This window comes from Bufo bufo, chromosome 4 (assembly GCF_905171765.1).
Source record: "Bufo bufo chromosome 4, aBufBuf1.1, whole genome shotgun sequence".
Taxonomy (NCBI): domain Eukaryota; kingdom Metazoa; phylum Chordata; class Amphibia; order Anura; family Bufonidae; genus Bufo; species Bufo bufo.
In genome coordinates, this window is record NC_053392.1 from 125,492,201 (window position 1) to 125,519,883 (window position 27,683).

General features: G+C 43.8%; 1 protein-coding gene across 2 annotated transcripts in view; it reads left to right on the top strand.

The window, feature by feature from the left end:
* The window catches only part of LOC120997651 (calcium-binding protein 39), a 41,765-nt gene that overhangs the window by 7,871 nt on the left and 6,211 nt on the right, over positions 1-27,683 (top strand). Inside the window, exons 2-9 of one of the 2 annotated variants that reach the window (XM_040427842.1) lie at positions 3,572-3,649; positions 11,890-12,041; positions 23,209-23,373; positions 23,529-23,647; positions 23,879-24,047; positions 25,336-25,395; positions 25,553-25,618; positions 26,622-26,765. In XM_040427842.1, coding sequence (XP_040283776.1) covers positions 11,928-12,041; positions 23,209-23,373; positions 23,529-23,647; positions 23,879-24,047; positions 25,336-25,395; positions 25,553-25,618; positions 26,622-26,765 — 837 coding nt within the window. In that variant the 5' untranslated portion in view covers positions 3,572-3,649; positions 11,890-11,927. The remainder of the gene's footprint in view (positions 1-3,571; positions 3,650-11,889; positions 12,042-23,208; positions 23,374-23,528; positions 23,648-23,878; positions 24,048-25,335; positions 25,396-25,552; positions 25,619-26,621; positions 26,766-27,683) is intronic. The other variant, XM_040427843.1, reaches the window with a different exon arrangement.

The window sequence follows — 27,683 nt, forward strand, 5'->3', positions numbered from 1 at the left end:
CAAAACTGATCCGTCTTGAACACCATTGAAAGTCAATGGGGGACGGATCCGTTTTCTCTTGCGCCATATTGTGTCAGTGAAAACGGATCCGTCCCATTGACTTGCATTGTGTGCCAGGACGGATCCGTTTGGCTCTGCATCATCAGGCGGACACCAAAACACTGCAAGCAGCCTCCATAGCGGAATGGAGACTGATCGGAGCCAAACTGATGCATTCTCAGCGGACCCTTTTCCATTCAGAATGCATTAGGGCAAAACTGATCACTTTTAGACCGCTTGTGAGAGCCCTGAACGGATCTCACAAACAGAATCCAAAACGCCAGTGTGAAGGTAGCCTAAAATATCTGTGTTGGTCCCATGTTCATATGTGCTCGCATTGCTGGGGAAAATGATATGCAAATGAATCTCTAGGAGCAATGGGGGCGTTGCCATTACTCCTAGAGACTCCGCTTTCTCTGCAACTGCCACGCGTTCTGCACTTCAATCAGAGTGCAGGGGGCGTGGCAGTTGCAGAGAGAGCAGGGTCTCTAGGTGTAACAGCAACGCCCCTGTTGCTCCTGGAGAATCATTTGCACATATTAAAACATCATGTTTCTTAAGCAACGTAATTTAACTACCTGGTTCCTAGGATTTGTTCTTAATCTTTTTATGTGGTAAAGTAGCACCTTGCATCATGTAGCTTCAGGGTTACTGGTCACCCTATTAGCTGTATATTATGGGGTGAGTAGTAGTTGAGTTCATGCTGATGAATCTCTGTGAGGCATGTGAAAGGCATAGATTACTCCTATGTAATGGGCCAAACCTTTCTTTGCGGCATAGTCACCGCTGTCCACTGAATTAACATGCGGAGTTGTATTCATCCTCTGTGTTGGTGTCAGGTACTGGCCCGTTCTGTCTTGCTGACATGAATGCTTTTATTCCTAGTCTCAGTTTTCCTCCTTTAGGCTTTGGGACTGCAGTACATGCGGTGCAGATAACCGGACTTAGAGCTCATTCACACGACTGCATGCTATCCTTTTTTTTTTTCTAATGAATTGGCAAGTCTTTTTTTTTTTCTCAGTGCCAGTAAGGTTCTGTTCACATTTGTGAAAGGAAAAAAAAAAGCCACGCAGCAACTCAGTTTATTTCAGTGCATCATTGTAAGTCACTAGGGTTGGTCTGGTCCGTGGGTGTCCATCACATGTCTGATCTGTCTTGGACTTTCTATGACAGAACAAAAAAAAAAAGGAATTCCTAACGCAGAGGTAAACCCAATCTGTGTGCCCGGGAACGGTGGTGGTTAGTGATAACCCGTTACTCCCGTCGCCAGAATACTTCCTAGATTATATGCATACATATGCCCATAACTCGCCCATTAATTCTCCCACCGCTCCTGCAGTGATGTCATCACATAAATCATTCACATTGGCTGCAGCCAATTGTGCATGGCTGCTGAGGCCATTGATTGACTGCAGGCCATGTGAATGACGTCCTTGACTCTGTATCATTAGAACAGCAGGGACTTTACTAGGTGAGTAATGTTATCGATTTTTATTTGTGTTATACCATTTTGAGATTTTTGGAAACTTTTTTTTAACCTTCCCTTTTTAACTATAGCAAGTTGGTGCATTTTGTGGGGATGGAGGAGTGTTTGTATCATAAACCTTGATGTTCTGCCCTTTGTTCAGTACTTTACATATCTGTTGATTGCCTACTTACATATAGATATGTGTTTTACATTTCTCAAATGTCTCATGTTTAGTGCTGAGCGAACTTCTGTTTTAAGTTCGGCGTCTAAAGTTCGCGGAGGATCCTGATATGGATTCCGAATTCCGTTGTGGTCCGTGGTAGTGGAATCAATAATCGGCCATTATTGATTCCGCTACCACGGACCACAACGGAATTCGGAATCCATATCGGGATTCTCCGCTAACCGGAAGCCGAACTTTAGACGCCGAACTTAAAACAGAAGTTCGCTCAACACTACTCATGTTGTTTGATAAATTTGTCTCTTGTCTAGAAAAGCTCAGTTTTCCTACTCCACCCTCCTCCTGAAGTGAGATTAAAAAAAAAAAAAAGTTACAAAGTCTGTGATAAATCTGGATCCAAACTCATTAACATAACAAGCCACACCCACTTTTTCACCCACATTACAAAACTGGAATGAGTGGTGTAAAAATGCAAAAAGCCAGGATTGTGGAGTGAAGGAATGATCAATCAGGTCCATTGACACAATTTGGCAACAATAGAAAACGGATCCGTCCTCCATTGACTTTTAATGGTGTTCAAGACGGATCCGTCTTGGCTATGTTACAGATAATACAAATGGATCCGTTCTGAACTGATGCAGACGTTTGTATTATCTGAACGGATGTGTGTGTGCAGATCCATGACGGATCCGCACCAAACGCGAGTGTGAAAGTAGCCTTAAAGGGTTTCTGTCATCATAAAAATCGTTATGCAGCTGGCTGATGTTAGCGATGTGCTAATGTCAGCAGAACATAACTGTATGACTTATATCTCCCTGCTGCCGCCGTTCGCGCTAAATAATGACTTTTGTAATATGCTAATGAGCCTCTAGGTGCCAGGGGGGCGTTGCTGCAGCACCTAGAGGCTCCGTCCTCTCACCGTTTGGCACGCCCTTGTAAAGGTAATTGACATCCTCCGTGCCCCGCAAATCCTGCGCCTGCGCCGTCCATTTTAGTATTAGGCGCAGGCGCAGTGAGTGAAGGACACTCTCCTGCTGCCGGCTTCACTCACTGCGCCTAATACTAAAATGGACGGCGCAGGTGCGGGATTTGACATCTTCGGTCTCCTCCGTGTCCCGCAATCACTTTTACAAGGGCGTGCCAAACGGTGAGAGGACGGAGCCTCCAGGTGCTGCAGCAACGCCCCCCTGGCACCTAGAGGCTCATTAACATATTACAAAAGTCATTATTTAGCGCGATCGGCGGCAGGCAGGGAGATATAAGTCATACAGTTATGTTCTGCTACATAACGATTTTTCTGATGGCAGAAACCCTTTAATGTATCTATTCACACATTAGTGATCTTCCACGGAGCATGGGTCAGTGGTTTCTGATACGGACCAAACGCGGCCATTGAAGTTTATGGATCTATGAAAAACCACTAACCCAACACGGATGGCATCTATTGATAGGAGATGCTCCAGAAATGAATTTTCATCCTAGAAGTGTATGTGGGATACGGGTAACACGTGGAGGGCAAGAACAGACACACGGAACAAACAGATCTTTCACAGATGACACATGGATGAATTTTCCCCGGACGTCAGACGGAGACAGAAATGTGAACCAGGCCTAAAGCTGTCCATAACTGAAACGAGCTTTGTGTGGGGAACTACCCGATGGGTGATTTCACACACAGCATTTTTCAGAAAAACACTGCAGTTTTTGGGGCAGTTTCTCATGCAGAATTTTGAGCCAAAGCAGGGAGTGGATCCAGGTGGACATGTTGGTCCTGTTTTATGACCATTATCTGTTTTGTCCTTGTAGATACAAAAATGTGCCTGTATAGGAACATAGGATTAAAAACGTATTTTTCTTGTATTTTTTTTTGTTTTGCTCTGCAGGTTGGCTGCTCATTTGACTTTGAGTTCTGCAGAGGCCGGCTGTTCCCCCAATTACTGGGACATTAAGTATAACCACAGGTAACCCCCAGAGCATGCGTTACTTGCTATCTACCCTTTAAGTAATAAAAGGATGTAGCTTAGGCCACATTCACATCAGCAGGCTGAACTACAGATCACTGCCAGATCCCTATTAACTATAATGGGATCTGGCGGCGATCCGTCCGCCTTCCAGCATAAATCCCGGGTTTCAGCCGGACAAAAACCATTACATGCCACGGTCTTTGGTCTGGCCGACATATGGTCCGGATCCTCTTGCTGCAGATGTGAACGCAGCCTTAGGGTACTTTCACACTAGCGTTGTTTGAATCTGGCAAGCAATTCCGTCGCCGGAACTGCCTGCCGGATCCGGAAAAACGTGTGAAGACGGATTACATTTGAATCCTGATCAGGATTCTGATCACAATGAAAAAATGCATTGGAAAAAACGGATCCGCCATTTATGGATTTTTTTGCACATTTTTCGGGTTTAACATGCAAAAGCCGGAGACGGCTTGACGGAACACACGTCACCTGATCCGGCATTAATGTAAGTCAATGGGAAAAATTTCGGATCCGGCGTTTAGGCAAAGTGTTCCGGATTTTTGGCCGGAGCTAAAAGTACAACATGCTACGGTTTTCTGAAAAGCCCGATCAGTAAAAAAAATGACTAAAGTGAAGACATCCTGATGCATCCTGAACGGATTGCTCTCCATTCAGAATGCATTAGGATAAAACTGATCAGTTCTTTTCCGGTATAGAGCCCCTAGGACGGAACTCAGCGCCGGAAAAGAAAAACGTTAGTGTAAAAGTACCCTTAGAGGGAAAGTGTCACCTATATTCCCAACCCCCAGTAAAGAGAACCGAAAACCTTTGTAAAAAAATAAACAAAAAAAAAACAAACGCAAAGGAGCAGAAGTGCTGCTCAGAATGCTCTGTCTCCTCAGCTTTTTGAGTGTTTTGAGGTCAGATCTATAGGAAGTAAACGGTATCCATAGTCCTCATGCTTGAATGGCAGAGTGCAGTCTTTTCAACAAATGTTTAGTTTAAATTCTATTTGTGATGAAGGTTATGGGGCGGCCATCTTGCCTTACCTGCTGTTCAAAGCATTTAGAGATGTGTTTTACAGCAGACACAATCAACAGGCGATCAGAGGACCCGTCCCCACAAAATGCAATACAATCTGAACACAGCAGAAAAAGCTGAGCAGATTGATTTAATTAGAATGTTTTTATTTTTTTTATTCTGTTTTTAAAATAAAATTCTAAATCCTGCAGTTTGCACACTGGCCAGTAAGTTTAAGAATAGGCCACAACTTCCTGTTCTTTACTGGTCACTTCTCAGTCATCTCATTATCATCACAGCCAGGATTACGGTGACCGATAAGGCCTTAATATATCTAGCACAGTATTCTCCATAGTCACAGCTTACTCTACTCTCACCTGCCCGCACAACGACCTCTGCACATGTCACAGAACACGCCTAAAAAACTCTTCCATAGAATTAAAGAGGACCTGTCTCCACAAAATGCAATTTAATCTGAATGCACCATGTTATAGAGCAGGAGGAGCTGAGCAGATATAAAAAAAATATATATACACTGCTCAAAAAAATAAAGGGAACACTTAAACAACACAATGTAACTCCAAGTCAATCACACTTCTGTGAAATCAAACTGTCCACTTAGGAAGTAACACTGAGTGACAATCAATTTCACATGCTGTTATGGAAATGGGATAGACAACAGGTGGAAATTATAGGCAATTAGCAAGACACCCCCAATAAAGGAGTGGTTCTGCAGGTGGTGACCACAGACCATTTCTCAGTTCCTATGCTTCCTGGCTGATGTTTTGGTCACTTTTGAATGCTGGCGGTGCTTTCACTCTAGTGGTAGCATGAGACGGAGTCTACAACCCACACAAGTGGCTCAGGTAGTGTAGCTTATCCAGGCTGGCACATCAATGCGAGCTGTGGCAAGAAGGTTTGCTGTGTCTGTCAGCGTAGTGTCCAGAGCATGGAGGCGCTACCAGGAGACAGGCCAGTACATCAGGAGACGTGGAGGAGGCCGTAGGAGGGCAACAACCCAGCAGCATGACCGCTACCTCCGCCTTTGTGCAAGGAGGAACAAGAGGAGCACTGCCAGAGCCCTGCAAAATGACCTCCAGCAGGCCACAAATGTGCATGTGTCTGCTCAAATGGTCAGAAACAGACTCCATGAGGGCCCGACATCCACAGGTGGGGGTTGTGCGTACAGCCCAACACCGTGCAGGACGTTTGGCATTTGCCAGAGAACACCAATATTGGCAAATTCGCCACTGGTGCCCTGTGCTCTTCACAGATGAAAGCAGGTTCACACTGAGCACATGTGACAGACGTGACAGAGTCTTGAGACGCCGTGGAGAACGTTCTGCTGCCTGCAACATCCTCCAGCATGACCGGTTTGGCATTGGGTCAGTAATGGTGTGGGGTGGCATTTCTTTGGAGGGCCGCACAGCCCTCCATGTGCTCGCCAGAGGTAGCCTGACTGCCATTAGGTACCGAGATGAGATCCTCAGACCCCTTGTGACACCATATGCTGGTGCGGTTGGCCCTGGGTTCCTCCTAATGCAAGACAATGCTAGACCTCATGTGGCTGGAGTGTGTCAGCATTTCCTGCAAGACGAAGGCATTGATGCTATGGACTGGCCTGCCCGTTCCCCAGACCTGAATCCAATTGAGCACATCTGGGACATCATGTCTCGCTCTATCCACCAACGTCACGTTGCACCACAGACTGTCCAGGAGTTGGCAGATGCTTTAGTCCAGGTCTGGGAGGAGATCCCTCAGGAGACCGTCCGCCACCTCATCAGGAGCATGCACAGGCGTTGTAGGGAGGTCATATAGGCACGTGGAGGCCACACACACTACTGAGCCTCATTTTGACTTGTTTTAAGGACATTACATCAAAGTTGGATCAGCCTGTAGTGTGTTTTTCCACTTTAATTTTGAGTGTGACTCCAAATCCAGACCTCCATGGGTTGAAAAATTTGATTTCCATTTTTTAATTTTTGTGCGATTTTGTTGTCAGCACATTCAACTATGTAAAGAACAAAGTATTTCAGAAGAATATTTAATTAATTCAGATCTAGGATGTTATTTTTGTGTTCCCTTTATTTTTTTGAGCAGTGTATTTTTTTTTTATATCTTTGTCTTTTTCTCCTCCCATGAATACCTATTGGTACAGGAGGGAGATGTTATTACTGATTGATAGCATTGTGTGTATGTGTGCATAAGACATACAGTAGCTGTCAGTCACTGATAACCCCCTCCTCCCTGTACCGATAGGTATTCACAGGGCTGCAAAAAAAGGCACTTTACAATGTACGGCGCTGTGCTCGGAAAGCTGGCAGGAGCCAGAGCTCTGTTGAGCGCGGCAGCTCCCTGAAACAACTGATCGGCGGGGAAGATAGGATTTGGACCATGTGATAGGTGATCATTTTGAATTTCTGGATAACGCCTATAAATCATGGCAGAGTTTGTCATTTTAAAGTTGAATTTACACATCCCAATGTTCTGGCCGATTATCCGGAACAAACGTTTCTACGAACACTTATTCCTGATATTCTTTCCATTTAAAGGGCAGATCACCCCATGAACGAGTGTTGCGGCTACCTCAGTCTAAACGGCGATCTTCTGCCCAGGAACAGTGTAAGGGGGCAAGCGATAGGAGCAGCCATTGCCTGTCCTCATGCTGTGGAAGTGATCACTGCATGTAAATACAGCCGATTGTCAGGAAGGAACACTTTCTTCCCGACAATCTGCTGGTCCTTGCAGCATCTAAATGCACGATTTCTGAAGGCATTGCCATTGAAGACGAGAACCTTCACAGACCAACCCTGAACAATTCCTCCTGAAATCCCAAATTTATGGCCAGCTTTACTCACTTATTAATGCAATTGAAAATGTCGCCAGTAAGCCTGAACATAAGGAATTTGTGATATACTTCATAGTGTTTGAGATTTGTTTAGCCTAAGACAAGTAGATTTGAATACAATGGTGGCTTTCAGAAGTCGCAGTAACTCCTGTACAAGCGTCATAGACGCCTGTACAGGCAGTTTTACTCCCTGAAAAACGTCTGATGCGTATGAATCCGCACAATGATTTCACTGCCATTCATGAGCGTACTAAGCGCTGTGAACGGCACAGACAGCACAGCAATCCAATCACAAAGCTCCTCACAGTACAGAGCTTTGTAATTGGAGAGGAGGCTGCTGATTTGTCAGTATCCACAGGCTGCCGTCCCATTGGTCATTGTATACAGAGGAGCATGTGACCATGTCCATGCTGCAGCGGGTGTAAGCATAATGCAGGGATCGGAACATGGACATGAGGGAAGCGGTGCGGAGGACCGGGTAAGTATAAGGCTTCTGTTTACTGAGGCAGGCTGGAAATCATTATTTCAGGAGAACTCCTTTTAAAGGTATTCCAGCTGTTACAAGTGATTATCTGTCCACAGGATAGGGGATAATTATTAGATCGTGGTGGTTCCACCCAATGGGACCCCTACATGTCACTAGAACAGGGACGCCGTTCCTCATGTGGCTCCCCAAAATGAATGGAGCCGCTGATCAGGCATGCACACTGCTGCTCTATTCATCTAAATGGGACCGCCGGAGGTAGGCGAGTACAGCGCTTGGATATTTTCAGCAGTCCCATAGAGATTAATAGAGTGGCAGTGCGCATGCCGGACCCGCCGCTTAAGGCTACTATTGCACTCGCGTTTTTCAATTCCGCTATTGAGATCCGTCATAGGACTAGAATTAACTCTTGTCATTACCTGATGACCAGCATCACCGATTTTCACGTGGCCTGCTACTAGTGGCTGCATGAGATATGTGGAGACCCGTCTCCGATCATTGTGCATATTGCAGGCACATGATGCAGCAAGAAGTGAAAGAAAACTGTAAATGAGGTTGGGACCCCTTTAAAATTTCTTTTTAGGTGTAAAGGAAGATCACAGGGCTGCCCAATGCCGAGCATTGAGTTCCATCTACAGACATAGTAGGAAAACTATGCCGTTGTCTCCTGGCATTCGCACCAGTGATGGCATATTTTTAGAGTCTGGCAGCCTCTGGCCTGTATGACAAGAGTCATCCTCTGATTTAATCCCATGTGCAGAACCCAAACTATTCCAGATGAGATCAGAAGTTTATGTTGCATAACCATGAGCAATCTGCATTTCTGCAGACACCAGTTCTGTCAGTTATGAATAATATTACTCCCTATAAGACCTTATTCACACGTCAGTGATTCACAAACAGCACACATACCCATTCATTTTAGTGTGTATATTCACACATCTGTGCGTTAGCTTTATTTTGTCCGTGTTTACGGATCCATCACCACCATGAAAAACACGGACCGAAGACAGACACCATCCTTGCTTAGCCCGTGTTTCACAGACCATTTATAGGAGATGCTCTGAAAATTAAAGGGGTTGTCTCACTTCAGCAAATAGCATTTATCATGTAGAGAAAGTTAATACAAGGCACTTACTAATGTATTGTGATTGTCCATGTTGCCGCCTTTGCTGGCTGGATTCATTTTCCCATCACAGGTTAAAGGGGTTCTGCACTTTCATTTAACTGATGATCTATCCTCTGGATAGATCATCAGCTTCTGATCGGCGGGGGTCCGACACCCGGGACCCCCAGCCGATCAGCTGTTTGAGAAGGCAGCGGTGCTCCCTCAGCGCCGCGGCCTTCTCACTGTTTACCGCCGGGCCGCCGGCCCACTGACGTCACGACTAGTATCAACTAGCGTGGGCGCGGCTAAGCTCTGTTCACTTGAATGGAGCTTAGCCCCGCTCACGCTAGTCGTGACGTCACTGGGCCGGCGGTAAACAGTGAGAAGGCTGCGGCGCTGCTGGAGCACCGCTGCCTTCTCAAACAGCTGATCGGCGGGGGTCCCGGGTGTCGGACCCCCGCCGATCAGAAGCTGATGATCTATCCAGAGGATAGATCATCAGTTAAATGAAAGTGCAGAACCCCTTTAAGAAGTCGTGTGTCTGAGTGTGGGGAACCTAAAGGTTTTCTAACCCAGATCAAGTCTGTTGTTTCCTTACGAGTTGAAAGGTCGTATTTGTACTTCCAGAAAAAAAAACTTTTTATTGAGAGTTGTCAGGACTGGGTGACTTTGTTTAAACACTTGTGAATGATATGGTTTGTAGTCGTCCTGTTACGATCAGGCGTGGAAAGGGGTAAGTGCTCAATGGACGAGCAGTGTTTACCTGCAGACAGGTAGAACAGCATTCGGGTCAGGGTACTGAGAAACAAGTGATTTCCCCGTATCATTTACAATTGAGATACTACAAGAACAAATTACTTTTTCAGATGTACTTTAAAGGGATGATGATTTACCCCCCCCCCCCATTTCTGCACAACCCCTTTAAGCTGTGACGTTTGCCAATCCTTTGGAATCGCAACTTCCTGAAGACCTGGTATCAGCCTGTAAACTGATTTAATATCAAGAAAAATAACTGAAATAAAGTGGCCTAAATGGGAGGAAATGCTCAAAAACTCCAAACACTGTGGCGTGCTTATAACCGGGGGAGCAATTCCTCCACCTGTGATCCATTGCTAACGGCAAACCCCAGCAAAAATGCATACACTGGAGGATGTCGGCAGCGGACCACATGCACCACAATGGTATCCTACACAAGATGGGATAATGTGTGGATGCAAATATAAGAATACATAAATCACTGCGAGAGGTGCACCACAATGATATGCAACTGGTGGTGCACAAGGGCTCCGAATACATTGGCTGAAGTCTGAGGGATCAGCCAGTGCTGTCAGTTGCATATCATTGTGGTGCACTGAAGTATAGTCTGTTTGCTGCGATACACAAGTGGTTGCTGGACATACCAGATCTTGCTGAATGATTTGTGAACAGATTAGCATGTTTGATAGTACAGGGTGGTCCAAAGGTATGGAGACACCTGAATAAGTGAAAAATGGTGGTTTGGAACGTCCTCCTGTGAGTGGCATGTTGGTAAAGGGGAGGGGGCAAATCTGTGAGGGGCAGTGTCCAACACAGCAGCCATTTTGAAAGTCGCCATCTTGGAGTCAAGTCGATATTTTCAAATGGGAAGGAGTGCATTGACACTTTTGGACCACCCCGTATAGAGGCTTGTGCTGTGGGCACTGGTTTAAATAAGCATTCTCTCTATCAACATCTATGTCTGATTATCTCTCTCACACACTCTCTTAAAGGTGTACTCATTCTTTCTTTTTGATATTGATATCCTATCCACCAGATCGGTGGGGGTCCTACACCTGACAGCTCGACCAGTCAGCTGTGAACGGAGCCTCTGTCTGACCACTGTGACTGCTGGAAAGCAACCGCAGGTCAGGCAAGATGGCTACCCCATTATCATGAAAATCCGGTCAGAAAATAAAAACAGATTAGAAAAAAGGATATATGTTGCTATCTGTTTTTTTTTCTGGTAGAAACATTTTTTTTGGAGACATATTTACTTTAAGTAAATGGCTGTCCTCCATCTTGGACCCCCCACCTTAGTTGAACATAGGAGTCCGTTATTCTTTGGAACTAATTGTTCACAATAGCATGCTTCAATGGATACCGTTTTTTTTTTTGCATTTGACACTTGCCACCATGATGAAAGGGTTACTCATGGGTGCAGTTTGTTTGCTGCAGTAGGATGGCCCAACAAAGTATGATTCGGCTTATTAAACTTTGCATATTTGTCATAGGTTATAGGGGTTGTCTGCTTTTTACTATTGATGACCTATCCTCGGGATAGGTCATCAATAGCCGATCGGTGGGAGGCCGACACCCGCACCCCGGCTGATCAGCTGTTTGAAGAGAAAGCAGCACCGCCTTCTCTGCTCTGTGTACCTGATCGCCACAGCAATTTCAGTGGTGAGCAGGTGTAACTACAAGTATGGCGTCCCCATTCACTTCTGTGGGGCGGCTCTGTCTGTTCAAGTGCGTAGGATAGAGCTGTCCCACAGAAATTGCTGTGGCGAGCAGGTACACAGAGCAGAGAAGGCGGATCATCTATAGTAAAAAGCGGACAACCCCTTTTAACAGGATGTTTAGATATCTAAAGGTCCCTTTACTGAGCTCATATCCATTATGGGGGCTTTAGAAGCCCATCGGAGAGGGGAATCTTAATTGCTCCTAAGAATTTCAGAACTTAACCCAGATACCATAACTACAGAGCATGTTCTTTTGCAGAGCGGCCGCTGATTTGTGTATCTTTGCATTTTTACTTGCAGGAGGTACGGGGCTGTAAAGCAGTGTTACCCTAGCAAACATGCCATTTCCCTTTGGGAAGTCCCACAAGTCTCCTGCAGACATAGTGAAGAACCTGAAGGAAAGCATAGCAGTACTGGAGAAGCAAGACATCTCGGACAAGAAAGCAGAAAAGGTACAATCAAGCTCATGTTGTAGAGAGATGGGAGTGTGTCCTGGAATCAGTGAGTCTATGGATTATAATGTGAAGCTTATGCTGGACTTCCGCTTTTTTATTTATATTTATCTAGGAGTTTTTTTTTCTCTCTGTTGTGCTGTCATATTTTAACATTGTTTGATTTGCCTCGGCGTATCAGATTGTTAAAATAAAATCTAAATGTCCCCTAGTATAAGCCAGGGTGTCTACTTTACTTTAAATGAATGTTAATGATTGATGCCATACAGCGGCCTGTGTCACCCATGGGATCTCATTGTACAAAGCATATTCATTGAATGCATACACTTGCTCAATACTGGAGGAGCACCATTCCATCCAGTTTATTGGCATTCTACTGGTATATGGAGGCTAAAAGAGACACCCTATGGACATTTTAATGTGTACGCCAGGAGCTTTCATAGCATATATGCTAAGGGTACATCACAAATGGCATGTGACCATAGCTGTAAGTGTGAATATAAAACCTTCTGTGTAGGTTATCAGTGCTCAGTGTGCAGCTGTCCTACCTGAGCAGGATATGATAGAGAATCCTCAGAGTTCTGTGATACATAGGTTTATATGATTTGGATCAGGGTGTCTGAGTAAGAAGCAGAGTAAATGCCAATAGGACTCCTAAGAGAAAGGGAGAGTCCTTATTGACAGCTCTCCCTGTATCGCTGTGTACAAAGAAGGCTGTCAAACATCCTATGTGGGTAATCAGGACTCTCGCTGTCTCTCCTAGGAGTCCTGTCAGCATTTATTCAGATTTTTCACTCAGAAATACTGATCCAGGTTATAAATACTTTCCACTGTGTGTGGATTAACACCAAGACTTCAAAGTTGCGTGCTGTTTTGTGCAATTGCCTCAAGTGTGAATAAACACAGAGGTTTTGAGTTAAGAACTTGTATTTTGCCTCTGTACTGCGCCCGCTTACCCTATCTACCAGAACGATACCCCACAATATATGTTGTGTGTGTATGTGTGTGTATTCACCCATTTGGCAATGCGACGTTCGACTCAGTGCTAGAGCCTTCCTGAGCCGAAACGTCGTATTACCTAATGGGTGAATACATTTATTTTCCATTTTACTTCATGGAGTGCTGCCTGTTTTTCCTATTTTTATATACTGGGTTTGCTTATTCCCATTGGGCTAGTTGCACCCACTTGTTTTTCTATTAGACGATGCTGCCACTCTTTTTTTTCTTTATATATATATATATATATATATATATATATCTCTCTCGTGGAGCTCTCCTGTCATATCCTGCTCTCAGGTAGGGCGATAGAAGTTTCACTTTAACAGATCATAAATCCACCTGTAGATACTTCTGCAGATACTCAAAAAAAAAAAATATCTGAATATGTAACATGCAGATTCACGCTGCTATATTGAAATTGAAAATCTGTGGTGAAAGTCAGCAAGTTCGGGTTATCGAAGAATCCTGTTATGGTCCGTGTTAGCTGAATCCATAACTGGATTCTTCAATAACCCGAAGTTTGGACGCCAAACTTAAAACACTTGGCTTAACACTAGCAGTTAATTTAAAAAACAAAAAAGGCTACAGGGGAATTTTTGCACTGAAAACTCAGCGCGTGCATACGTACCATCCACAGGCATGGTGCCATAATCCGCAGGATTTCTTTTGCATTATTATACTGCAGATTCATCATAGATTTCGCCGTGCAGACATGGGATAATCCACCCCGTGTTTCCGTGCACTTACTGTGCAGGTTGATACTGTCACAGTAACCTACCTGCCAATTTTCAGTTCAGGTAGAATGTAACTGATGTAAATGGCGGTATTGAACAGGCTCGTTCATACCACACTGTCTGTAATCCTGTGATGCTGGTATCTGTGGTACGATAAGCTAGCACACCATCTTCGATGACATGGTCACTGGTTTCCGATTAATAATGACACCCTCCAATAGGTGCAAATAGTAAAGTGTACTAAGCACACACAAATAATGTAATACACTGCAACATTATTTTTACATTCTCGTGGCATTAAAGGGAAACCACTCGTTGGATTCATTCTACAAATGCCTACCTTCAGAACCTGCTGTAATTATTACCTGGAATTTACAGCGTCAATAATTATAAGATAGAGCAGAGAGAACTTGGCCTGATCTCATCCTGGGCACAACATATTGTTTCAGGATCTTAAAAGGGGGGGTCTGAGATAATACACAAATCTCAGCTATGCTGCCGTATGGTGTAAAATAAGAAATGATGATATGCTTGGTTTGCTGGTCTGGTCTTCCCGCCCCCGGCTTTTGTGTGCAAACGGCAGCTGTGACATGCAGGTATATGGCAAGTGACTGTTCAGCAGCTGAGGACAGTGACTGGCTGCAGCGGTCACATGCCATATACCTGCAGGACACCTGCCGCTGCATGTTTACCTGCTATATACCTGCATGACACCTCTTGTAAAGAAGCAGCTGTAGGAAGACCCGACGGGAATGGCGCTGGAGAGAGAGGTAGGTATAACAATATAAATGCCTGCATGAGATTGTCTATCTGACATATCACTGGGTTACTCTGTCAGTGTGTCATCAGTGGGGGAAGAGAAGGAAAGAAGGTTGCACTAGTTGGAGGTCTACAACCCTTTTGGGTTTCTTTTCCAAATCCAGTTTATGGATTATAGCTGCAACCTGCCCAGTAAAAACTGAAGGGCTGCATATTTTCCGCCATGGAATCTGCTGCAGATGTGAGCATGGCCTTGTTGGGGTACGGGCGCACTGGGTGGATTTAGCAGATTTTCCGCTGCAGATGTCCAACGGATTTCACCCTCTCCGTTGCAAAGGGTGAAATCTGCTGTTGAAATCCACTGCATAAATTAACACGCTGCAGATTTAAAATCCGCAGTTCAGGACGATTTACGCTGTGGATTTCTTTTGCAGTGTGTAGATGAGATTTCTTAAAATCCACTTTGCAGTTACTATTAAGTGTTTGCTGAACTTAGGTGTGGACATTATCCTTGTGAGGCTACTTTCACACTTCCGTTGTTGTTTTCCGGTATGGAGATCCAGCAGAGGATCTCAATACCGGGAAGAAAAAGGTTTCCGTTTAGTCCTCATGCATTCTGAATGAAAGGAGATTCGTTCAGGATGTCTTCCGTTCCGGCAGCATTCCGTTTTGTAACCGGACACAAAACTGCTGCAAGCTGCTTTTGTGTCCGGTCATAAAAATGGAAAAAAACGGATCTGGCACTGAAAACAATAAAAATCAATGGTGACAGATCTGTTTTTTTGGGAGCCTAAAAAAAACGATCCGTCACCCATTGATTTTTTCAATGTATTTAGTGGTGGATCCGTTTTTTCCGTTTTGATTTCACACAACCGATCTGTCACCCATTGACTTTCAATGTATTTAGTGATGGATCAGTTTTTGATTTCACACAACCGCATCCTAACGGAACAGACGCAGCCTGATGTGCAAAATCAAAATGGATCTGTTTAATTCCAGTATAGAGATTTTCTGCCGGATCCCAATACCAAGTGTGAAAGTAGCCTTATGTACAGCAATGTGGTGTAATCTCCTTGGTGTTTAGTGGGGTGAAACATAAAGTTAGAAATCTGTCGCTGGTGGCCTATTTTGGCAGCAGGAGAACCCACCCTATTCAGTTGCATGCTACTTCTCTGTCGAGATACCATGTGCTAAAGCTTTCTGCTGGACATGGGGGCTGAGATCCATTGTGGAATGCTAGGAGGTCAGGGTCTTCTGCCGCAGTGCTAACATCAGGAAGGGAGGAGTGTATTATTTCAGCAGAAATTCTCTCTAACTGTCCTAAGAATCCCAAAGGACTGACAAGAAAAGATTTTTATTGCATTGTTGATGGCTTCTAATGCCCAGCGCCGCCTCATCCTCCTAATCATTGTTCTGTCGTTGCAGACCAGGTAGGAGGTTTTCTGACTTTTTATACTGATGGCCTCTCCTTGGGATAGGTCATCAGTATCTGATCGGTGGGGGTCCGGTGAGTGCTGCTGCCTCCTCATCGCTTACGAAGCACAGCTTGATTGCGTCGGGGCCACGTGACCGATGAACGTGATATCACTGGCCTAGGGTAAGCTGTGAGCACCACAACCTTCTCAAATTGCTGATTGGCGGGATTTCTGGGTGTTGGACCCCCTCTGATCAGATATAGATGAAGAGGGTAGGTCATCAGTATTAAAAATGTCAGAAAACGCCTTTAAATCCCACTCTCTTGGCTAATCTCCGTCCCTGTTTTAACCTCCATCCAAAATTTGATCACCCAGCAATTGATTAACCTCTTTGTTCTCAGAAGGATTTCTACAAGATGATTTTGTTTCAGGATCCTGCAGAAAATGCTGCAGACGGTCAATGTGGAGGCATCCATATCACTGGTTTACGTCTGTCCTTCACTCCCTAGTCTCCCTGTGAGATTGAAATCTTTGTTACCTGGTAAAGCGTCTCGGAGGAAAGTCAAGATGATGCACACTGCTAGATAGTTTTATAGGGCAGCACCTTTTTTAATTGTGAAGCATTTACTTTATCAGCTCTGGCTACCGTAAGAAGCATTCATTATCATTTTATATGGTCACATATGCAGCTAGTTATAGGATGTGAGGACATGTCACCAGAAGGAGAATATCAAGCAAGCATTCAGTCATGTGTATTGGAGATAATTCCATCTTTGCTCTATATGTGTTTGTAGGACATCTACAGATCCCCAGGTTACTGGAATCGCTGACCTTACAGCTCTGCTTTTTTTGGACCTTCCAGCCCAGTTGGGTGTGAGATCTCAGGAAGTGATTCACTTCAAATTCCAGAAGTCATTAATAATTACCAAGATAACTTACACCTACTTAGTTTAAACCAGTTTTGTCACAATGTGTTTTCAGTAGGCGACTGACTTGTCCACTCTGCACAATGTCCCATTGTAACTGGAGACGCCTCATGATAACTTTGTAATGTGTCACCCCCCCCCCCCCAGAATACTCTGCATCTTGCTGTCCTACTTACGCTATATGCCGAAAGGACGTGAACACTTGAGAATGAGCTTGTTGGAAATCCCATTCCAAAACCATGCTAGTTAACATGATGTTGGGCCTCCCTTTTGTAGCTCTGTCCCCTTTCGTCTGGGAAGGTTTTCACATAATGGTTTGGAGTGTGTCTGTGAGAATTTGTGTCCAACCAGCCAAAAGAGCATTTGTGAGGTCAAGCAGTGGTGTTGGACATGAAGGTCTGGTTCACAATTGGCATTTCAGTTCTTCATGAAGGTGATCCATGGGGTTGTTAATGTCAGGGCTTTGTGCAGCCACTCAAGTTTCTCCACTACAAACTTATGGACCTCACTTTGTGTACAGGGGCACAGTCGTGCTGCAATGGTAAAGGGCTTCCCCCAAAATGTGGCCACAATGTTGTAAGTGATATTTGTGTCAATTGTCTTTGTATGCCCTAGTATTAACATTACCTTCACTGGAAATAAGAGGCCAAGCTCTGGCGAATAGCCTAAGTAGTTGTTGTGTCCCTCGCACACCCCAAAGCGGTGAGCAATATTTCACCAAATTTTTGTTTCCACAGGTGACTCAACTGGATTTATGCTCTATGTGCAATCTGCCGTCATCTTATTATACATTTTTTTTTCTTTTGCAGTGTTGATCTTCATTGCAGACCAAGTAGTGGGTAAAGGTTTCTGCTAGTGCAATCTCCCTCCCAGGTGGGAGTAGTTAAAGGCAGTGTACACCTTTTGGGGAAATTTTCTTTTTTTATGATTGCGTTTTACACATTTGAGGCTAGAAATATTTTTTGCAATTGGTCTTTATTAAAAATATTAAGTCGTTCGGTCACAAAGGGTTAACTTTTTCTAGCTGTGTGCATCCTACTTTCACTTTGTGCCAATAACCCTCATCTCTAAAATACTAAAGGTGCATTTAGACGCACCAATTATCGGGAACGAGCATTTGCAAGAACAATCTGCCTTGTTCATCGGGTGATCCTGTCGCTCATGCATGCACCACCGATCATGGCTTCTGGGCCGCAGATTGTGTGGTCTAAACTGCAAACTGCTGCTCAGAAGCCATGATCCTGTATGAGGACATACATACTGTGAAGGAGATCTCTGCATGTCAATGCAGCGGTCTCCTTCACTGAACCAGCAGCCGACTGTCGGGAAGGACGCCCCATGTAAACCTAGCTTTAGAGGTCATAAACACTCATTTAAGTCACATTCTTATCAGTAAGATAAGGATTGAGATTTAATGAGTGTATGTCTGTAGTGCTGTCCAACCGCAGCGCAGAGCGTCACAGCCAGAGATGATTTTTCTCCCTGGCTGTGATGCGCTACGATTGGACAGCGCTATAGCCAGGAGAAACCAATACTAGTAATTAGCATACCAGGCGTGAGAATTAACGGGGTCCACAGCGGCCGAACGGAGCGGCGCCCAGGAAAAATAGTAAGCTCTATTAGATCCCTGTTTGATGCCCTACCTAAAGTGCCACTTATTTTATAATGTCTGGACCCATGAAAGGTCCTCTTTAAAGAAGTTGACTCACTTCAGCAAACAGCATTTATCAAGTTAATACAAGGCAATTTTTAATGTATTGTGATTGTCCATACTGCCTCATTTGCTGGGTTCATTCATTTTTCCATCACATTATACACTGCACATATCCAGGGGTTATAATCACCCTGCAATCATGCAGTGGTGGTCGTGCTTGCACAATATAGGAAAAAGCGCTAGCCACCAGAAAGGTTGGTGCCTTTACGTATCGTGTGCAAGCACGGCCACGGCTGCTGGACTGGATATGAGCAGTGTATAATGTGATGGAAAAAAATGAATCCAGCCAGCAAAGGAGGCAGTATGAATAGTAATACATTAGTAAGTGCCTTGTATTAACTTTCTCTACATGATAAATGCCATTTGCTGAAGTGACACAACCCCTTTAAGCTTTAACTACTCCTTTTTTTTTTTTTACACCTGAGGAGATTGCTTTAGCAGAAACTTTCACCCACTACTTGGTCTGCAATGAAGATCAACACTACAAAATAAAATAAAAGAAAAAAAAGAGGACGGCAGAAATCCAGTTGTCACCTGTGGAAGCAAAAATTAGGTGAAATATTGCTCACCAATTTGGGGACCGTGAGGGACACAAACTACTTACACTCTTTGTCAAAGCTTTAGGCTGAGTTCACACGGGCGTTGCGGGAACATGCGCAATTTTTCCGTGCGAGTGCAAAACATTGTAATGCGTTTTGCACTCGCGTTAGAAAACTTGCGCATGTTTGGTACCTGAACTTCTTCACAGAAGTTCGGGCTTGGGATCGGTGTTCTGTAGATTGTATTATTTCCCCTTATAACATGGTTATAAGGGAAAATAATAGCATTCTGAATACAGAATGCATAGTACAATAGCGCTGGAGGGGTTAAAAATAATAATAATTTAACTCACCTTAATCCACTTGCTCGCGCAGCCCGACATCTCTTCATCTTAGCTGTGTGCAGGAAAAGGACCTGTGGTGACGTCACTCCGGTCATCACATGGTCCATCACATGATCTTTTACCATGGTGACGGACCATGTGATGACCGGAGTGACGTCACCACAGGTCCTTTTCCTGCACACAGCTAAGATGAAGACAGAAGAGATGCTGGCTGCGCGAGCAAGTGGATTAAGGTGAGTTAAATTTTTTATTTTTAACCCCTCCAGAGCTATTGTTTTATGCATTCTGTATTCGGAGTGCTATTATTTTCCCTTTATAACCATGTTATAAGGGAAAATAATGATGATTGGGTCTCCATCCCGATCGTCTCCTAGCAACCGTGCGTGAAAATCGCACCGTATCCGCACTTGCTTGCGATTTTCATGCAGCCCCATTCACTTCTATGGGGCCTGCGTTGCGTGAAAAACGCACAATATAGAGCATGCTGCGATTTTCACGCAACGCATAAGTGATGCGTGAAAATCACCGCTCATGTGCACAGCCCCATAGAAATGAATGGGTCCGGATTCAGTGCGGGTGCAATGCGTTCACCTCCAGCATCGCACCCGCGCGGAATACTCGCCCGTGTGAACTCAGCCTTAGTCTCCATGTCTAGCATAGCATCCGGAAGGCAAACTGATATACTGATGATTTTCAGAAAAAAACATGCAGTCTAGGCGCTACCCAGTCATCATTATGAACACAATAGGAAATAATTTAAGGTGCAAAGATTCAATACCAATAACAGCGCCTTTTGAGGTAAACACCTCAAGGTTTAGGAGAAATCGCTGTCTTCTTCTATCCAAAGAGCGGTTTTCCGTGAGACGCAACAAAGCTTGGGCACCTTATACAATCTGCTATTGTGTTCATCCTGATGATTGGGTAGCGCTAAGGGTCCATTCACACGTCCGCAATTCTGTTCCGCATTTTGTGGAATGGAATTGCGGACCTATTCATTTCTATGGGGCCGCACGATGTGCGGCCCAATCTGGAATTGTGGATCCGCACTTCCGGGTCCGCAATTCTGTTCCCTTAAAAAATAGAACCTGTTCTATTCTTGTCCACAATTGCGGACAAGATTAGGCATTTTCTATTAAGTGCCGGGGATGTGCGCTCCGCAAAATGCGAGGCGCACATTGCCGGTGTCCGTGTTTTGCGGATCCGCAGAACACACACGGACGTGTGGATGGACTCTTAGACTGCTTTTTTTCAGAAGATTTGATTGCTTTAATATAATTTCTCTCCCTCAGTCATTCACCATCTAAAGAGATGATGGCCTTTAGTTGGCTTGTTCAGATGTGTGTGACAAGCATGTGCTTTCTTTCTGTGTTTTCTTCTTCTTTTTCTTTCCTAGCTATAGTGTTAATTTCAGATGCTTTATGACATTTTACTCTCCCGGCTGTAGCTGTGCATTTTATACTTTGCTTTCTTGTGCTGTTTGATTTTTCAGCTGGCATTACCTCACACATTCAGCTCCCCCACCCTCCAAACCAATTCTCTTACCCGTCTCTCGTCTGGCTCAAACCTCTCACATTCCACGTATGCTACCGATGACTTGCACATTGGCAGCAGGAATAAGGATCCAAAGAAAGTGGCATGGCCCAAAGCCAAAAGGAACTCCTTTGGGAAGCAGAAGATGGACAGAACTGCAGTTTTATCGGTTAATATATGGGAATTGTCACTAGGTTTTCTTTGTAGGATCTTCTGGTGGAGGACATCCTCACTGATGGAGTTACTAACCTCTCAACGGGACAATCAACTAATGTCACGTTTAGGTGTCAGAATACATTGTGTAGTAGTCTGTCAGGGCATATGTCTATCTGTTTGCATGTGGGGGACCCCACATCTTTAGCTGTGAAACCCTCACTGTAATGAAGCCTAAAACACAGAAATGGTGCAGCATGGATCACAGATGCCATTATTAGGCAACATCTGGAACATTGTATGTTAGATTGAGCAAAATTAGCATTCATGGCCCATTGTCCGCAACCTTCAGAATAAAGAGTTTTTGCAAAAGTGAAACCGTCCCAAGTTCCCATGAAAAACTCCTGTATCCTCTTATCTAGTTCAGTCAATAGAACAATAGAGCTGTCATACTGTTGTTCCAATTTTACCCCTACTAGTATAATGAGGATTACCCTCTAGATGCCCCCCTCACAGCAGTAGAGTTTTATCTCTGTGCTGAGTGCTACAGAAGGACAATATCTTGCATTCAGTGTCATGGTTCTGCTGAAATAAAAAACAAAAGCAGTAAAATGCATTTTTTTTTGTGGTGTCCGCATCTTTTGCAGCCCCTTTGAAATGAATGGATCCGCACCCGTTTTGCTAAATCCGACTGAATGGGCCTTTAGTGTGGCAGGGTGAAATCTGCTGCAAAATCCGCATGTAAAAGTGCCTTTACTCTGTGTACGAATGATGCAGCAGGAGCGCAATCCCTTCTCGGGATGACGTTCTCTTAGGCCACGTTCACATCTCCGTTAGCGATTATCTGGCAGCCTGATCCAGCATAAATGCTGGCTTTCACACAGGCAGATTAAGGGGAATGAGCATTTATACAAACGGTCATGCCCCGTCATTTACCTGATTATCCGTCCGTGTAAAAGGACCTTAATTAGCACAGTAATGGGCTCCATTTCAGCGTCTTCTTCAGCTGCAGTTCAGTATGATTGGTTCTACCCTAACGTCCCATTCAGGATGGCAAGGGCTCTGATATCCACTTATTAATACTTGGCTGGCCATGTACATGTAAAATTCCATCTGCCACCATTTCTGTGTTTGTAGTCTACGTCACATTGCGTCTTTTGGAATACTAACCCGTTTGTTTCTTCTGATTATATTGATCCTATTGTTAAAGGGATTCTGTCACCTCTTTTTACCCTATAGAGATGCAGATATGCACGGCTAGGTCGCCGCTAGCATGTCCGCAATATACCTGTCCCATATCTCTGTGTGGTTTTATTGAGTGTAAAAAATGATTTATATATATATATATGTAAATCAGCCTGGTAAGGAGCCCAAGGGGCTGCACTAACCGTTCTGGAGCCCAGCCACGTCCCCTGTGAAGGAGCCCAGCACCGCCTGTATCCACGAATCTCCTCCTTGCTTACGAAGTCAGATCGTCCGTAATCTCGTGATGCACAGTGCCGGCATAGTGTTCCTTCGCTGTGCTGGCATCAGCCTCAGGGAAGGAACTGCGCATGCGCGAGCTCGCGCACCGTGAGATTACGACGATCTGACTTCGTGAGCAAGGAGGAGATTCGTGGATACAGGCGGTGCTGGGCTCCTTCACAGGGGACGTGGCTGGGCTCCAGAACGGTTAGTACAGCTCCTTACCAGGCTGATTTACATATAATATATAAATCATTTTTTACACTCCATAAAAACACTCAGATATGGGACAGGTATATTGCGGACATGCTAGCGGCGACCTAGCCGTGCATATCTGCATCTCTATAGGGTAAAAAGAGGTGACAGAATCCCTTTACGTTCTTTTTATAACCTAACCCACAGGATCTCCGCGATCAAGAACATGTCCTGTTTGTATAGTAGTATGTCTGCATGGTTTGTCTCCAGAAGGACAGGTGAAGCCTGTGGTGCTGGGTCCAGCTATGTCCAAACGGACGAATGTATATCTGTGGCCTAACGCTCCATAAAAGTGGTACAGTTCAGTAAAGGTAGCACCCTTTTCTTTTCCCCAGGCAACTGAAGAAGTGTCTAAAAACCTGGTGGCAATGAAGGAGATCCTTTATGGGACGAATGAGAAGGAACCTCAGACTGAAGCCGTGGCACAGCTCGCTCAGGAACTGTACAACAGCGGCCTCCTTGGAACTTTAGTGGCTGATCTCCAGCTCATTGACTTTGAGGTACCAGTGACATTTTGATGGTAGACAGCTAGCCGTAAACGTGTGTTGTATTTGCACCATGTGCCTGCCTGGCACGGGGGGCGTGCTGTTAGACCGTGGCACACTTTTCAGCTACAGATTGCACTTGAACAAAGCTTACAGTGTATTCTTTCCAGGGCAAGAAGGATGTGGCTCAGATCTTCAATAATATATTACGAAGGCAGATTGGAACACGGACCCCAACAGTGGAATATATATGCACCCAGCAGAATATTCTCTTCATGCTGTTGAAAGGGTAATGGCCTATGTAGTTACGTAATCGGCATTCAGATGAGTAATGTGTGTCTCTGAGCTAGGTGTGAACAGGGCATTGTTGGGGTCAAATAAAAAATTGACCGTATGAAGTGGAACTGGATGAAATAGACAAGGGAACTGGTTTAATTGTGAAAGCATGGGATGGAAGGCTTTGCGATACTTCAGGGCTCGGTCATGTGTCTTCATGGTTTCCTCCTTCTCCCATTGATAGGTACGAGTCTCCAGAGATTGCTTTGAATTGCGGAATCATGCTGCGGGAGTGTATCAGACATGAACCACTTGCCAAGATTATTTTGTGGTCTGAGCAGTTTTACGACTTCTTCCGATATGTAGAAATGTCAACCTTTGATATCGCTTCTGATGCCTTTGCTACGTTTAAGGTATGATTTCTTCATTTGTATTTAATGGGGTCTTCCACTTTGGATAAATCCCTACTGGTTAGAATGTGTCACCCGTAAAAAAAAAAAAAAAAAAATTCTGTCCATTTAAAACTAGATATTGAAACATATTCATTTTTTCAGTTTTTATTCTACGAGTACATGTTGCCCGAGCTGCTGTTAACAGCATTTGGAGACATGCTTTATGGCAGCCGCATGGACCTACTGAATTCTGCGTCCACCACCAATTGTGGATGCTAGATCCTGTGTTATTTGTATATAGGTGAAAGCTTTCATAGCAATCCTGCCTGTGATGATCTCCTGACATGTCTGTTTTAGTAAATTTTTGTATTCTTCATGAAAAAATAATTATGGAGCATCTTTTCTTATAACACGGCAGTGTACTGCTCCAATGTTATTCCTCCCAGACATGTACAAATAAATCCAAAAGCGGAATGGTTGTGTCCCTGCATACTCCAGAGTTGTATGTATGTGTGTGTGTGTGTGTGTGTATATATATATATATTAATTATAAAAAAATGGCAGCACCGACTATAAACAAGGAGAGATGGATGGGTGCTAAGTCCTAGGGTGTTGACTAGTAACCCAGAAAAATATTGAAGAAAATTGGACAGCACTCCAAAGGCTATAAAAGTGTAAAAAGTTTATTTACCCATGTGGAACATGGCTTTATGGATGAGCCGAAACGTCGCTGCTGATATGTTCCACGTGGGTAAATAAACTTTTTACACTTTTATAGCCTTTGGAGTGCTGTCCATTTTTATATATCTATATATCTATATCTATATATCTATATATCTATATATATATATCTATATCTATATCTCTATATATATATATATATATATATATATATATATATATATATATAAATAAAAATATAATGGGCACTGGAAAAACACAATATGGGTGCTAAGTCCAGGGAGGTAGCAGCTTACCCCGTATGAAAAACGGACAGCATTCAAAGTAAAAAATAGTGGTGTTTATTCACCCATGTGGATGGCAACATTTCATCTCATACAAGAGCCTTTTTTTTTATATATATATTAAAGTAGCATTAGATAAAAAATTGTGTTTGTGTTTCTTTTATTGTTTTTTGTTGCCATATTCTGACACCCATAACTTTTTTATTTTTCCGTCGGTGGCACTGTGCAAGGGCTTGTGTTTTTTGCAGGGTGACATTTCAGATATTCAGTGCTGTACATGCTTTTAATGACACTGTTCTTTTCCAGGTCAGTTACTTATTCACTTCACTGTTTTTCTTTGTCAGGACCTATTGACTAGGCATAAACTCCTGAGTGCCGAGTTTTTGGAACAGCATTATGATCGGGTAAGATGCAAACGAGATAATTACTGCACTTTACCCTATTTTTAACCCTATTAGATGTTTTTCTCCTTTGCACATTATTCTTTGCACACATGCACCCCATTCTTGGCTGCACTTGATGCTAACATTTGTATCTATGTACGGTATTTTTTTGTTTCAGTTCTTCAGTGAATATGAGAAATTGTTGCACTCAGAAAACTATGTGACGAAGAGACAGTCCTTGAAGGTATGCTTGTAACCTGCATTCACTAAAGACAAAGTTCTGTCAGCGTAATTTGCTGCCCTATGTAAGGGAAGTATAAAACGCGGCTGCTCCCGTCCATATTTATCTAATGTTTGTGGTCATAATTTAATGCTTTGGACTATGCAAACTAAATAGCTTCACCCATAAAATATTTTAAAAAAAATGTAACTGGCAAAAGACAATTTCTGGTGGAACCAAAGAGGGGAAAAAAAAGGAAGACAAATTATAATGATTGGGCTTTGTACAGTACTGAAGCTCCCTAGCTGATGGATTCTGTACTGTGCCTTTGTCAAAAATCGTACAGGTGCTTCTGTACTGTTTTGCGCCTGCACCAAACACTGAAGTGAAGGCACATGGCGAGACTTCTGGGCCAGGTGTGATTATGTCTTCTGTCTTCACTGCCTAGCCCTGTCAGTCAAAGTGGTGGGGACCGTGGCCTGAAGGAGATTCGGGCACAACAGCAATGCCCTTGCTGCAGCCAGGGACTAAATTGCATATTGCTGTGCTGTTTCTTCTGCAGTGCGGCCATGAATTGAGATGGGGCCAACACCATTAGATTCAGCTTAGAAGGGCACATCTCCCATATCAGCTGGTTTTATTGAGAGGTATTTAGTGACAGATTCCCCATAAGCCCAAACAGGCCCGGCCATTAAGGTGTTAAATAATAATAATTATTATTATTGAAACATAATTATTTGCAACAAGGTCACTGTGGGCCTAATAATTTATTATTTTTATTTATATCTGCATTTTAGCTGAATTTAGTATTTGTGTTTGAATGAGGGCTAGCTAGTGTTAGCAAGGGACTTGAGAATACGTATAGATAGAGACACACATAAAATATATATATATTTTATTTATTTATATTATAGGCGGCTGCTATCTTGTTTCTGTCAAAATGTATGAACTGGATTTTTGCATAATTAGTTAAATTAATCTTTTCCACCGTTATGTCCATTCATCCTATTCTTTTATTTCCATGAAGCTACTTGGTGAACTTCTTTTGGATCGACACAATTTCACCATCATGACAAAGTATATCAGTAAACCTGAAAACCTCAAGCTGATGATGAATCTGCTACGTGACAAGAGCCGCAACATCCAGTTTGAAGCTTTCCATGTGTTTAAGGTGCTACACTAGTGACAATAGTTTTTTTTTTTTTGTGTGTGCTAAAAGATTGAGATGGCAAGAAGTAGAGGTGATATCGTTAGCTTAACCCCTTAGTGACCACACATATGTGTTTGTACAGCGTTCAGTAAGGGGCCTTAGGCTGGGCTGCCGATTTTTTTACGTGTAGCGGGGACCCGGCTCTCCCATGAGAGCCTCCCTGCTCTAACAGCCCATACCGGCAATAGTGCCGATCCTGGCTCTTTAACACTATACATGCCATGGGCAATGGCGCCCGCCGCATGTAAAGTGCTGACGGAGGGAGCGGACTCCGTCTGTCTCCCATCGGCACCCCGCAAATGCGGTCGCGGGGTGCCGATGTGTGTGAAGGCTGCCTGGGGTCTGATGTAGGCCCCAGACTAGCCTTCAGTAATTTCCAGCAGGCTGCGCCTGTTTGGCGCAGCCTTCTGGTCAATGTTAGAATAGCATTGCCATTAAAATGCAATGCACTATAGGGATAGTGCATTGCATTTTAAAAGCAATCAAAAAGCTGCCCTTTGTGGGACTATTAAGTGGTAAAAAAAAACTCATTTATCCAGTCAAAAAATCCCATAAGAAAATACGCTTTTCAATGAAAAATAAAATATAAAAAAAAAAAAAAAATCGTAACCATATGTTTGGTATTGCCGTGTCCGTAACGACCTGGACTACATAAATATTATGCAAATTATCCCCTATGGTGAAAGCCGTAAAAAATTAATTTAAAAAAGACAATTACCAATTTATTCTTATTTGCCACTGAAAAAACAGAATAACAAGCGATCAAAAAGAGCCATTTACAGTACTCCAAAATAATGCCAATGAAAAATACGAGTCGTCCCGCAAAAATCAAGCCTTCTCACAACTCCATAGAAAGAAAAATAAAAAAAGTTATGGGTC